The 13,565-nt window shown below is 37.6% G+C and overlaps 1 protein-coding gene across 1 annotated transcript in view; it reads left to right on the top strand.

The window, feature by feature from the left end:
* LOC126240282 (transformation/transcription domain-associated protein) overlaps window positions 1-13,565 on the top strand; it is a 491,514-nt gene that overhangs the window by 234,118 nt on the left and 243,831 nt on the right. The window contains exon 29 of the mRNA XM_049947913.1: window positions 12,986-13,118. Within this exon, the coding sequence (XP_049803870.1) occupies window positions 12,986-13,118 (133 nt within the window). The remainder of the gene's footprint in view (window positions 1-12,985; window positions 13,119-13,565) is intronic.

Raw genomic sequence — 13,565 nt, 5'->3', positions numbered from 1 at the left:
GAAAAATCACTTTTACTTTGTGCTTGTGGAGGACGCAACCTATTTTTGACAATACACTTCCCTCATATGGCAGGAATTTAAATCTTTGTAGTCTTCTTCTGCATTCCTTATGCCCACCTTTGGCTTCATTTGTAGCGCCTTATGTGTGTGCTGTGGAGAATACCCTTTAGCTTCAGAAAATCCCTAGACTAGAAGCTCATCCTGTAGACTGCTCTCCTCAGCAATGATGCATGCTGTGTGAACCAAAGTTCTGAGAATGGTCATTGTTTGGGAATGATTTGCACATAATTATAAATCCATATGTTATTAGTTTCTCCATGTGATCTGCAACTGTTTGAAACTTTCTAGCAGTTAAAACTGTGTGCCGGACTGAGACTTGAACTCAGGACCTTTGTCTTTCACGGGCAAGTGTTAGTAGAGCACTTGTGTGCGAAAGGCAAAGATCCTGTGTCTGAGTCTTGGTCCAGCACACAGTTTTAATCAGCCAAGAAATTTCATATCAGTGCACACACTGCTGCAGAGTGAAAATCTCATTCTGCAACTTTTGTTTACATATTTATAATGTGTAATAAATAATAAGAAAGTTATGCAGAGCAACTGGAAAAGCCTTTTCGTTAATTAGAATCTGTATATGTCACCTTCCAAAATACTGCGTACGACAAAGTACTATCATCATGTGCTGAACCAAAATGTCATAGGCATCCCTTCTTTTCAATTTCCATTCTAAACTGGATTTGCTTGTTAATGGAATTCAGATCGTTTAAAAATTCTTGTAATTTGTCTTCACCATGGGGCCACATTACCAATAAAATACTGTGGGCTTCAAACTATAGTACTCCAGTGCTTTTCCCTCTAAATCCTCCATAAACAAATCGGCCACCAAGAGCAACAAGAAACTGTCCATGGTGACATTGTCAGTCTGTTCCAAAAATTTCTTACCAGATAAAAAGTGTGTCGTTACAACGTGTTTGAACAAAACTGAAACCTCTTTTTAACAAAACTTTTGCCAATAAGAGATCAGGATTCTAAAATGGAAATCTTTTTGAATAGGGACACCACATGGGAACAGTGAAGCAGAAGCCTTTAAAATTTGTTTGGCAAAGAACTAAATTAAAAGAGGTTTCAGCTTGGACAAGTCATAGAATCTGGTGCTTTCTTTAATAAACTTAGCAAAGAAGTTGCCACAGTGCAGCTCATAATGATACATAGACTTCAGAGTGTGGACTGATCAAGTAGCCACAGCTTCAGTTCATTGTGTAACTGTGGTTGCATGCACAGTGACGTGTTCAAGTGTTTGGAACTTTTTGATGGTCAGGAATGATAAATGTGACTGCAATAACCTTTTAGAGGTTTTTAATGATAGTAATCCTGTTTTGTTTACACAGTAGTGCCTCATCACTGTTTCGATATTATTCCTCTTAGTCTTGTACCTAGTGGTCATATGATGCTCTCATAGATTTAGACTTGTAATAGACACACCTTCCATTGGTGTATGAAAAATGTACAAAGTTCAAATAACATCAGGGAAGTGATGCACGCACTAAGTTAGATTAAATTTGTCTATCTGATAAACCCATGGTGAGCATTTTAATACTTTAATACAGGTTGCATCAGGAACAAATCTTGCCATATTAACAGGTATCTTCTTTGTTGTGGAAGACAAAAAGAAAACATCTGAAGAAAATTCCTTTATTTGTGAAAACCACAGGTTTCTCCCCCAATAATTTTAGTGTGTGTGTGTTTTAGCTGGCTAAAAAAAAGATTCATCTGAATGCTAGCAAAATTTCATATCTTGTTTATGTGCCTGTTGAAGGCTTAATGCCTGAACTGTTTGGTGACTTGTTGTCTTCACTTGAGATTATTTTGTTCTATCAGGACTTTTCACTAAAAAAGTGTACTGTAATTATAAAAATGACTTGTTTCACATCATAACGAGAGATTTCAATCGCAATGCACAAAATGTGCAAATAACTAACCAGCTAAAAGTGAAATACACCAGTAATCCTGTTGGTGGATCAACACAGTGTGGCAGACTCTAAGGGCATTGCAAGCACAACTGATCTTTTTGGTTAACTTATCCACAAGCTACTGCCACCTTTTTGTTTGTCGTCTGTCTTTATGACTTGGAATAACAGTAATATGGTAAGAATATACCGCTACTGTCTACGTAGGAGGTGTTTAGTGGCAAACAAGCACACTGAATAACAACAGCTAGATGGTATTTAGCTATCAAATTAAGTCTTTTGTTGGATGGAGCTGAAATGGGCATACATGGCCAGAGTTGTATGCTGTCACTAAGACTCTACAGTGACTGCGCCTGAGGTAAGCAGTGAACTTGGCTGGGGTGTTTTTACCCCTTAACTTAATGAAATTTTTCTCGTATATTATGTTCCAAAAAATAATATTTTTTGTTTGTGTAAAACATTGTGTAATGAATGGCATTACATACAGATGTATGAAGACAGTTTTTAAAGCTTAAAATAATGAGCTACAAGACTTTGAAGATCGCTAGTAATAAAATCCCTAGTACACTTGTGCACTGGGTTTTGACTAAAACAGACTGCAACTTGAATTCCTTTTTTAGTTTCTGTGTAGCTATGAAGTCTAACCATGTATTTCACAACAGTTTCCTGTGAACATAAATCTTGGAGGAGCTGGCTGGAGACCAGTGTATATATTTATCTTTTACCACTGGCAAGCACTTGTCATTCAACTGACAAACTGTTGTCACTTTCAGTCTCTAATGAAGTTTCATCACATTCTTCTTTATTTTCTGAGCTGCTAAATTTAATGTCAAACTCAGGATCACTATAGCTATCCTTTTTTTGAAAGCATTGACTAAACAACAATACAGGAGACAGTGTGAAAGTCCGTGTGTTTTTGTTGAATATGCAAAGCTGCACACAGTGACAACCAAAATATGACATCCAGGCTACAAATATACTACCAGATGTTCTCTAGTGTCAAAACACTTGTCAGTGCTTAAACAGATACAAACTTTTATGTTTTGAATGTCTTTTCTTAAGTTGTCCGAATATGCTCAGGATTTTAAGTTTCTGTCAAAATAATGAAAGTTAGATAACTACAATTTTACGTTAAGGCGTTAATATCTAGCAGTGTTCATTCAATGTGGTTGTCTGCCATTCGGTGCCTCTTCTGTGGGCTGGGCATTCTGGCTGAGCGGCTCCAGGCGCTTCAGTCCAGAACCGCGCTGCTGCTACGATCGCAGGTTCGAATCCTGCCTCGGGCACGGATGTGTGTGATGTCCTTAGGTTACTTGGTTTAAGTAATTCTAAATCTAGGGGACTGATGACCTCAGATGTTAAGGAATTTCGCACATGGAGTTTCATATAGTGTGTGTACACTGATTGCTACTTTTGGTACCTCCAAGTCATTTTAATTTATTTAGAGTTACAAGATGCAAGTTTTTGGAAGGTTAAGAGTGAGTCTGTTTGCTGTGAACCACTTGTAAACTGGTTCCATTACCCTCCTCTATGTTTGGTATGTGGTTATTTCAAGCAGTTTATTAGCATACTATCTGACAATCCCAGCATTGATGGGTATTAATGTTCCAGTTTTCTGTTAGAAAAGAAAAGTAAAAATAACTGATTTTGTTCTGCAGTATCAAAAATATTTCATTTTGAAAACACATGTGAAGCAATGAAACAGTCGTACAAATATCCTGGACAGTTTTTGCGTTTTGGGAGCTGCTGCTTCGTGTGTCTACAAAGTAATTTTGTAAATTTCTTCACGGCAGTGCCTCTTCGTATCTCTATAGATGGCTATTGTTTTCACCTACAGCTGTTTGTGCCTCACAGAAGTTTTCAAAAGCGCTGCCAGGTTTCGGGGATTCCTTTCAAGTGATTCGGCTCTAGGACTATCGTAACAGCAAAGAATAAATGTATTGAAACTTCATGCTTGACACAGCATTTTTCACCCATCTCTGTGTTCATGATGTCATATCTCCTTAACTGTGTGTAATACCGTGATATAACAGTATAGCAGCCTATGTGTACACCTATACTGTCAGCAAAATTTATTACAAATAGAGTTAGTAACACAGAAGTTACAAATTTAAATGTCGTTCATGATGCAACAGTTTCTCATGCATCTCATTGTTGATGAAGTCACATTCGTGAACTATGATAGGTAGGTGGTTCCTAACTCCACAGTGATTCTTGCCTGACAGTAAACGATGTGTGTACCAAATGTGTTTGAAATTGGTTCAGGGATTTTGAAGATGATGTGGAACACACACACACACGGGTAATATAAATTTCTCCTTCTTCTAGAATTCTATTTATGAATGTTGAAAACAACAGTTGATTGATTGCTGACAACAAACTTCACCATTAAGTAAATGCATCTTGAGGCCATTTTCAGTATACCTGTAATGAGGCTGCTTTCATTATACCAAATACTTAAATTATGAAGGGTTTTGATTTCAGTTTCCAAAGAAACATTCATTTATTTAGAAGAAATGTAGTACAAAGCACAAGAAGAATGATAATTTTGTGTTTTCTTCCTGAAACTTCACATCTCTTTTCTGCTACAACCTTCACTGTTTCGGGAGAAAACTTATTTGTAGTAATTATTTTTGAAACTTGTCCCAAATTGAATGTCTGAAATTTTGAATCTGTTAGGAGATATATCTCCTTTCATAATTGAAAATTGCTGTTTACATCAATAAGTACTTCCCAACCTGGAAATAATTTCGTACACAAATTTTTGAGTATTTTCATACCCGACAGGTGAATACAGTAAAAGAAATGCGGGGCTCCCGAGTTTGAGTCTCGGTCCGGCGCACAGTTTTGGTCTGCCAGGAAGTTTAGAGTACAGTAAAACTTCGTTAACACGAATCCGAAGAGACCGAAAAATCAGGAGTTCGTGTTAAAAAAATTCGTGTTAAGTGAAAAACCAGATTTTAATAAGCAACAGTAAACTAATGTGTAATACACTACACATCAATCACGTTATTGTAGACTTATGACACTATAAAGTGCTTGTAAATCCAAGTACTCAAATTATGTACATTACTTTCTTGGAAAAAATTCGGTCACGGTTTGCTGACATTCATGGGAACAATAATATTTTCTAATTTCACAACCAGTTGTAATGATAGTGTCCGTAAACCCAGCAGTGACGTCGAATGTTGAGGCGAACCGTGCTAAACAGTCCAAGGCTGTAAACATCTCCTGACGGGTAGGTGGAATGGTATCTGTATTCTCTTCCTCTTCACTTTCTTCTGATGACCCTTCTTGCACCTCGTTCACAGCTTTTGGCACATCTGATTCCACAGAAACACATACGGCAACGTTCTGCAGAACTGTCCATTCATCAGGTGAAGTGGCAACTTCTAACTCGTGGACATCTTCAGTGTTGCTATGTCTCCAAACTCTGTTAAAGCACTTCCCTATATGATGTGGCGATACTGAGTTCAAGGCTGCTGCGATGGCTTTTATTGCGTCAAGCAGATTGCAGTTTGGGGTTGCACTCTTGTTTTCAGCAGCACAAATTGCAGCTCTTACAAGTCGCTTACGATAAGCTCTCTGTATGAGAGAGGTTATGCCTTGGTCCAAAGGCGGCTTGTGGTGTTGGGTGGAAAAAAATGAACCTTTATGTTGGATAGGTTCAGATCATGAACGTTATGGGCAGTACATCTGTCCAATGTAAGAACAACATATCTATTTTGAGCAACCATTCGACTGTTGAAACGAAGAAGCCACTTGCAAAACGATGTGCGATCGACCCAAGCTTTCTTGTGTTGAGAGTAGATGCAAGGTAAAGTGTCCATATTTATGTTTTTAAAACAGCGTGGTTTCTCGGATTTACCGATAGCCCAGGGACAAAACTTCTCACTGCCGTCAGCATTACAGCACAGTACAACAGTCACACGTTGTTTGCTTCGTGCTCCACCGTGACACTTACCACCTCTTATCCCCAGGGTTTGATTTGGAAAAAGATTGTAGAAAAATCCAGTTTCATCCATATTAAACACATCACACAAGGCATACCTTTCCCTCACTCCGTTGAATTCATTCAACTAGCTGTTCACACTTTCTTCATCAACTTAATTTGCTTCACCACAAATTTGTACAGGTGAAATTGAATGTCTCTTTTGAAACCGATACAACCAACCAGCAGAACAACGGAAGCCTTCGATGCCCATATCTTTAGCAATATCATCTGCTTTTGACTGAATCACAGGGCCAATTAAAGGTATGTTAGGTGCACGCATATGATTGAACCATTCTAGCAGTAACGACTCAATGTCTTCATACTTGGCGGTATGAAGTCATTTAGATTTGTTTCCAGAACCTGATGCCGCAGCATTTATGATTTTTTCTCGGTTCTTAATAATCGTAGATAAAGTAGATTTAGGTATTCCAAACTGCTCTGCAATTGCTGTTTTCTTGGTACCACAGTCCACTTCATCTAGAATCTTAAGCTTTAACTGTACATTTAGAGCTGTCTGCTTCCTCTTTGCCATTTTCGCGTGTTACGGTACCAGTTTTAACTGTAGTTTTTATTCATACTCTAAGGTCAGAAGTTTTTGTTGCAGTGAAATTTAATTACGCTAGGAACATAACAGAGTTCGTAATTCGCCTTAACCGAAATTCGTGTTAACCAATAAAACATACCATAAGAACTAATGTATTCCTGGCGGGACCAATATTTTTTTCACATTAACCACGATTTCGTCTTATGCGAGTTTGCGCTAATGAGGTTATACTGTATTTATAAAATTCAGATACACAAACTGCATTAAATTTTGTCTTCAAATCTGAATCGCTCTAGATCTCAGTTTGATTAGGTTCTGATTCTATAAATGAGAGACAACAAATCAAAACTTGCTTTTAAATATTTTATAATCTACAACTCTTGGTTCAAACTCATTTCTGAAGATTTTTACTGCATCTTTTTCATGTGATGTTCTTTCACCTGAACAAGATTTTTTTCGAGTTGCAGGTGGGGAAGGGTGTTAAATCTTCATTTTCCAACTCCTTTTCCCATAAAACTAGCTTACATTTGAGTGCTTTAACTTACTTGCACATGTTTGTGATGATCTGATCTTTTCCTTGAAGTTTAAGATACAAGTAAAGTAAGTGTTTTGTTGTATCAGCCATGGAGGATAAATCTTGCTACCAAATTTTCTCAAGAAAAAGACTTACATCTTGATTTTTACTTGTTAAGAACAGGCATTTTTCCGCTTTTAAGTCTCAGAGTTGTTCAAGAATGGTGCTGTAGGATAGCCAGTGTACCTCAATATAATGTGATAAACTGGAATGATGTGTTTATGTGCAGACTGAAGTGACGAATGAGAATTTGTACCGAGGAATCAGGATCTGGGTCTCTTGTTGATGAGGCAGATGTGCTGACCACCATGCCACCCTGGCACAGGGGGTTTGCACAACTGCAGACACTATCTTAGCATGCCTCCCTCCTCAATCCAAACACTCATTGACACCTCAGCCCACTGGTATTTCCCCTAAACTCAAACAGCATTGAAGAGGCTCACCAACTACATTGGAATAGCACCTGAGCACTGAATGAAAAAAGGAAGTGGGGAATCCTGCCTGAAACCTAGACATAGGTGTTCTAATCAAATGAAACTACAGTGAAATCTATTTTACGTTTTTGCGCAGTCCAGACTCCAAAAAATGCAATATGAGGAAGATGCAGAATGGAGGAAAATGTTAAATCCTCCAAAATTTGAGCAAAAACACATGTACTTGGCATATATGATAAGAAATCATAATCCTCTCGAATACATTGTATAAAATTTGTAGAAGTGAAGGAAATTAAGTGTGCAGTACAATGCTATACAATAAATTGTGAGAATCTACATACATACCCCGCAATCCACCATACGGTGCATGGCGGAGGGTACCTCGTACCACAACTATCATCTTCTCTCCCTGTTCCACTCCCAAACAGAAAGAGGGAAAAATGACTGCCTATATGCCTCTGTTCGAGCCCTAATCTCTCTTGTCTTATCTTTGTGGGTTTTCCGCAAAATGCTCTTGTCTTATCTTTGTGGGTTTTCCGCGAAATGCTCTTGTCTTATCTTTGTGGGTTTTCCGCGAAATGTAAGTTGGCGGCAGTAAAATTGTACTGCAGTCAGCCTCAAATGCTGGTTCTCTAAATTCCCTCAGTAGCGATTCACAAAAAGAACGCCTCCTTTCCTCTAGAGATTCCCACCCGAGTTCCTGAAGTATTTCCGTAACACTTGCGTGATGATCAAACCTACCAGTAACAAATCTAGCAGCTCGCCTCTGAATTGCTTCTATGTCCTCCCTCAATCCGACCTGATAGGGATCCCAAACGCTCCAGCAGTACTCAAGAATAGGTCGTATTAGTGTTTTATAAGCGGTCTCCTTTACAGATGAACCACATCTTCCCAACATTCTACCGATGAACCGAAGACGACTATCCGCCTTCCCGACAACTGCCATTACATGCTTGTCCCACTTCATACCACTCTGCAATGTTACGCCCAAATATTTAATCGACGTGACTGTGTCAAGCGCTACACTACTAATGGAGTATTCAAACATTACAGGATTCTTTTTCATATTCATCTGCTTTAATTTACATTTATCTATATTTAGAGTTAGCTGCCATTCTTTACACCAATCACAAATCCTGCCCAAGTCATCTTGTATTCTCCTAAAGAGGATTCCTAAAGAATTAATTTCATCGGCTCTTAAAAAATAACAAATAACAATAAGAAATAACAGCAAGTAAAAACTCATCAAAAAAACTGAAATTTATTTTTGGGTACAGGGTAATTGAGCCTTTCCGACATGCTATGACCACAAATTATACACCAAAACACGCATTTTTGAGAGCTCTTTCCTTTGACCTCACCCAGAAAAAGCTAAAATTGATGAACATGGTGAATTAAACCCAAAACTATGAAGTATGGTGAAAGGCAACAGAATTTAACATCTGGGAGTGTGTGCCCTTTTCCTACTGTAGCCAATGGCAGTGGATCATACTCTAGCAATGCGAGCACAGTGTCCTCTAGTGTATCGCTTGTAAACGTTTCCTTTTTTATTGTGCCAAGGGATTGAGTACGTTCCACACTACTTTTTGCAGAAACTGATTTTGCTTTGATCTGAATACTTAAATTTGCCAGCCAAATCAGTAATTCTTTCTGTGACTGTGAATTGATAGAAAGAGATTGCTTAAAAGCCTTGAAATTTTATGGAAAAACAGTAATAAACACACATGAAATCACCTTCAGTAAAAGGTTTCAAGTGTTCAGCTATTGAGGCCTGCAAGATGTAACATGCATTCTCCTGTCACTTCACTTGTGTTATTGGTTTAAACATTAGCTGTTGTTTCTTCAGTGTCAATTTGAGCTCTTTCCACTTTCTTGTCTCGATAATCCTACATAATTTTTTATTTTTTAAATTTTGTTTCATGTGAACAGATGACCACTTTAAGATAACTATTTTTCTCTTTTCCTTCATTCATTCAGAACTCCTTTCTTTTCTCGGAATGAGCTCTTTTCCTGTCATCTTATGCAAGTTGTTTTGCTATTTGTTTTATCTTCCTTGAAAACCTGAGAATTTCTTACTTCCAGTAATTTATTGTTTCTAGTCAGAATGTGTCTCTCTTAAGGTGTGCAGTTTAACCAGCACTTCTTCTAAGTCCATTTTGTCTTACCTCCCATCCATTTTCTCTGTCTGTTTTCCTGTTTTGGAAGAATATCTGGATCATTTTTGTTAATATTTCTTCCTCCATTCTCTCTGAATGTCCATTGAGTATAACACTTCTTTTCCTAATCCAGTCTGTTGTTTTAGGGCAGAATATGAGTATATTTCCTTATTTGGTCACAAAAAGTGGTTTCCATCCTTGTTCTTGACTGAACCTAATATTTTTTGCAAGATTCCTCTGCCTTTCTGTTCCAAATCTTGTAATGCCCTTTTGCATCCCGCAGTGTGTTCAACTCATACAGCACTTCTTGTTTTACAACTGCATTGTAATGCCTTAATTTAACATCTTTTATAAGAACATTTTTGTTTTGTACCACTGTCTCACTTTCATGTTCACTCCTTTCATTTTTTAATTTGTGATTTAAATGCTTCTTTTTCACTTTTTATGTTTATATTTTCGCCCAGACATTGAAAATTGTCTGTTTTCTTGGTGTTGCCATACTTGACTTTCAAAATTCACGGTGAGTTGCTTTCATGAGTCATGTATTCTGCCTTTTCAGACAATATTTGTAGACCTGCTTTTTCTGCAGTCTCTTTCAAACGTGCTAGCCTATTCTTTGCATTTTTTAAAGTTCCATCTATTATTACAAGATCATTTGCAAAGATCAAACAATTTATTGCTTCTTCCAATGTACCCAGCTTCATGTATGAGGGCTATCCAGAAAGTAACAGACTTTCTGAAATAAAAAATTAACAATGCGGGAAAACCAAATTTTATTGTATACATTGTAAAGATACGCTCTTAAGCTATTTTTCTACATAACCGGCATTCAAATTTAGGCATGTATTGTGCGGTGGCACAAGTTTTTCAGTAACATCTCTCTAGAAATCTGCTCCCTATAATTGCAACTACTGTTTAATACTGACAAGGCAGTTCAGCATCAGTATCGAAGCATTGCGTAGTGAGCCATGTCTTCAGTGCTGGGAAGGTTGTATGGTGGATGATCAAACACCTCCCATCCAAAACCCTGTAAGAACTCTTGGGTACTTTTGGCCATGTGTGGATGTGTCGTGAAAAACAAAATTTTTGTGTGAAGTTTTCCACGACTCACTATTCCTCTTCCATACACATCACAAAAGTCATAATAAATTTCATTTGGTTTGCAATTTTTTGGCAACAGAACCTATTCACAGAACACATCTCACAAGTTGTGCCATTTTCTGTTGCAATGCAAATTTTAACACGTCACAGAAAGCAAAGAAGGAGAGACACAGACCACGTGCTAACACCGCTGGATGAATTTTAAGTATAGGAAAATTGTGGCACCAAGATGGTCGCTGTAGCCCTGCCCACCGCCACAATAGACCAAAACATCTGTTACTTTCTGCACAGTCCTCATAGTTAGTAACATTTTGTTTTTCTTCTTCTATTTTCCATTACCTTTTTCCACATACAGTTGAATAATAATGGTGCCAAACTGTCTCCTTGGCAGACTTCTGACACAATTTGGAAGGGACAAGAAATTGTTCCAAGAACTTTCATTTCAGATACTGTGTTTGTAAGAATTTGTTTAGTTATTTCCAGAGTTTTCGTATCTGTTGCAAATCCCTTCAAGGTTTTGATGAGGGGAAACTCCTGTCTGTCAAATCACGTACATTTTTTTTAAATCAACAACTTTTAGCACTATCTTTTTAGTTTATATTTTCATGTACCTACTTATTTGTAATTATACCAAAGCTTTGTAATAATTATATGTTGACTTATGATGTTCATGATTGCATATCAAGCAGGTTATTTTATTATTTACTTCATAGCAAAAAGAACTCCAATTCCAACTGTTATTGGAAATTTTTGTGTTTCTCAGCAGTTCTTGTTTTATTTTTACTACTATATGGTTTCAGTAGAGATATGCTGAACACAAAGTGCTGAAATGATGAATAATTATTAAAATTGCAGAACATTTTTATTAAAATTGATACGTTTCTTGAACATTAACTTTCCAGACTCTGAATAATTGCACAAATTGATACCTATCTTCTGAAAGTGAAATATAACATCTATTCACCCACAAAGCAAATCAATTTGTACAAGACTAAAGTCTGACAGTGTAGCTGTGTCATATAGAGTGGAGTGAGAAGGAAGTAAACCTCGACTGCTTTGGGCTGTAAGAGGGTGAAGTTGGGGAAAGTTTGTATCCTGCATTACTGTCAACTCAGGTGCCAAATGCCATCAGCAGTGGTGGCAGTAATGACACACAGAAATAACAATGTTGATGGATGTTGAGGTAGAGGAATGAGAATTTTAATGGCCCAAGAAGTTAATCTTTGCAACAGGCCCAACCTATACAGAAGACCCATCATTAGGTGTGGATCTGAAGTCTAGAGCTGTGCAGTTAGGTTTTGTTTGTGAATTTATTTGATACTTGATGCACAGCATGATCTATAAAATCTACTCTTTGAACTGTGTGTATACTGGCTGCCCATGTTGAAGTAAAAGGGCTTCTGACTAAATTGCAGCTATTCAAAGGCATAACTGCACCAGAAGCTGGCACTCCACCCCTTTTCTCCCTGCACTATTTCACTCTGAAGATACCCAGTCCTTTTGATTTACACATTTGGACTGTGCTCAAAGCTTTCGCTGCAAGAGAGAGAGAAAATTATAAGTGTATTTATGCATTCTGTCAGAGTGCATTTCTTACTTGATAGTGTAAGGATATACTTGATCAATGGATAATACAGTTATGTTTCCTTACCTAATGTCCAAAATCTGCAAGTTGATATTCTACTTCTTTTATTGTCCTTTTCCCTAGTTTTCTCCTTAAAGCTCCTGTTTGTGGGACAGAACAAATTTCTCCAGAGTTTTCTGTTAAACATTAAGAAAAAATAAGAGAGCTTGTATGTTTATGTTACTTAGAATGACAATATGTAACTAAGGATAGCAGCGGTGTATTGGAAACTCATTGTAGGCATCAGTCACCATGTAGTTTGTAAACATACTAAATAATAATGTAGTTGACTAAACACATTGACTGCTTGGGGTCATTTAAAAATAAGGAGAGATGAAGATTCAATTTTTAATTGTCCTATATCAACTGTTGAAGTTGCCGGCCGGAGTGGCCGAGTGGTTCTAGGCGCTACAGTCTGGAACCGCGCGACCACTACGGTCGCAGGTTCAAATCCTGCCTCGGGCATGGACGTGTGTGATGTCCGTAGGTAGCTCTAAGTTCTAGGGGACTGATGACCACAGCAGTTAAGTCCCATAGTGCTCAGAGCCAAACTGTTGAAGTTGATGATACTTGCATCTGCTTATTTTAATGCAGGATCCACAGTGGAATAGATTTCTCGAACACATTGTGAAATCTGAGGAGGGTAAACCACTGCGAGATGTCTTCCAGAGTCCACCAGGTGTAGCAAAATTGTCTGCACTCATCCTGTCACAGAATGTAAATCCAAGTAAGTAGAATTATTTACTAGCAAGAAACATGCTGTTTATGACTTATATTTTTTCAACAAAAGAGAATATAGAAAGTAAAACCACTTTCGAAATTTGCTGGTGGGTGTTGCACATTTTTGCTCAAAAATATCCCTTGTATAACAAGCACTAGATTAGTATTTAAACTTGATGTAGCGTTACAAATATGAGGAGTCAACCGTGAGAAGTCAAAGTTGAGATATTCACAGGATTCTGAATATGTCACACTTGCTGTTTCCTATGCCACATGCTTCTCCTCCCTGTGTGTTTCAAGAAAAAAGGAGTAATGTCTTTTTGTTGTGGAAAGTAAACTTTCAGCATTTAGCGTTTACTTCATATTTCACAACAAAAGTTTTGCTTGACTTCCATTTGCATTTCAAGCTGTTTTGACATATTTTCAGCGCATGTTTCTTACCCGAACTTAAATT

Source organism: Schistocerca nitens, chromosome 1 (assembly GCF_023898315.1).
Source record: "Schistocerca nitens isolate TAMUIC-IGC-003100 chromosome 1, iqSchNite1.1, whole genome shotgun sequence".
In the NCBI taxonomy this organism is placed as follows: Eukaryota; Metazoa; Arthropoda; class Insecta; order Orthoptera; family Acrididae; genus Schistocerca; species Schistocerca nitens.
Note: the sequence above shows the minus strand (reverse complement) of the source record. Positions and strands in the feature narration are given on the sequence as shown.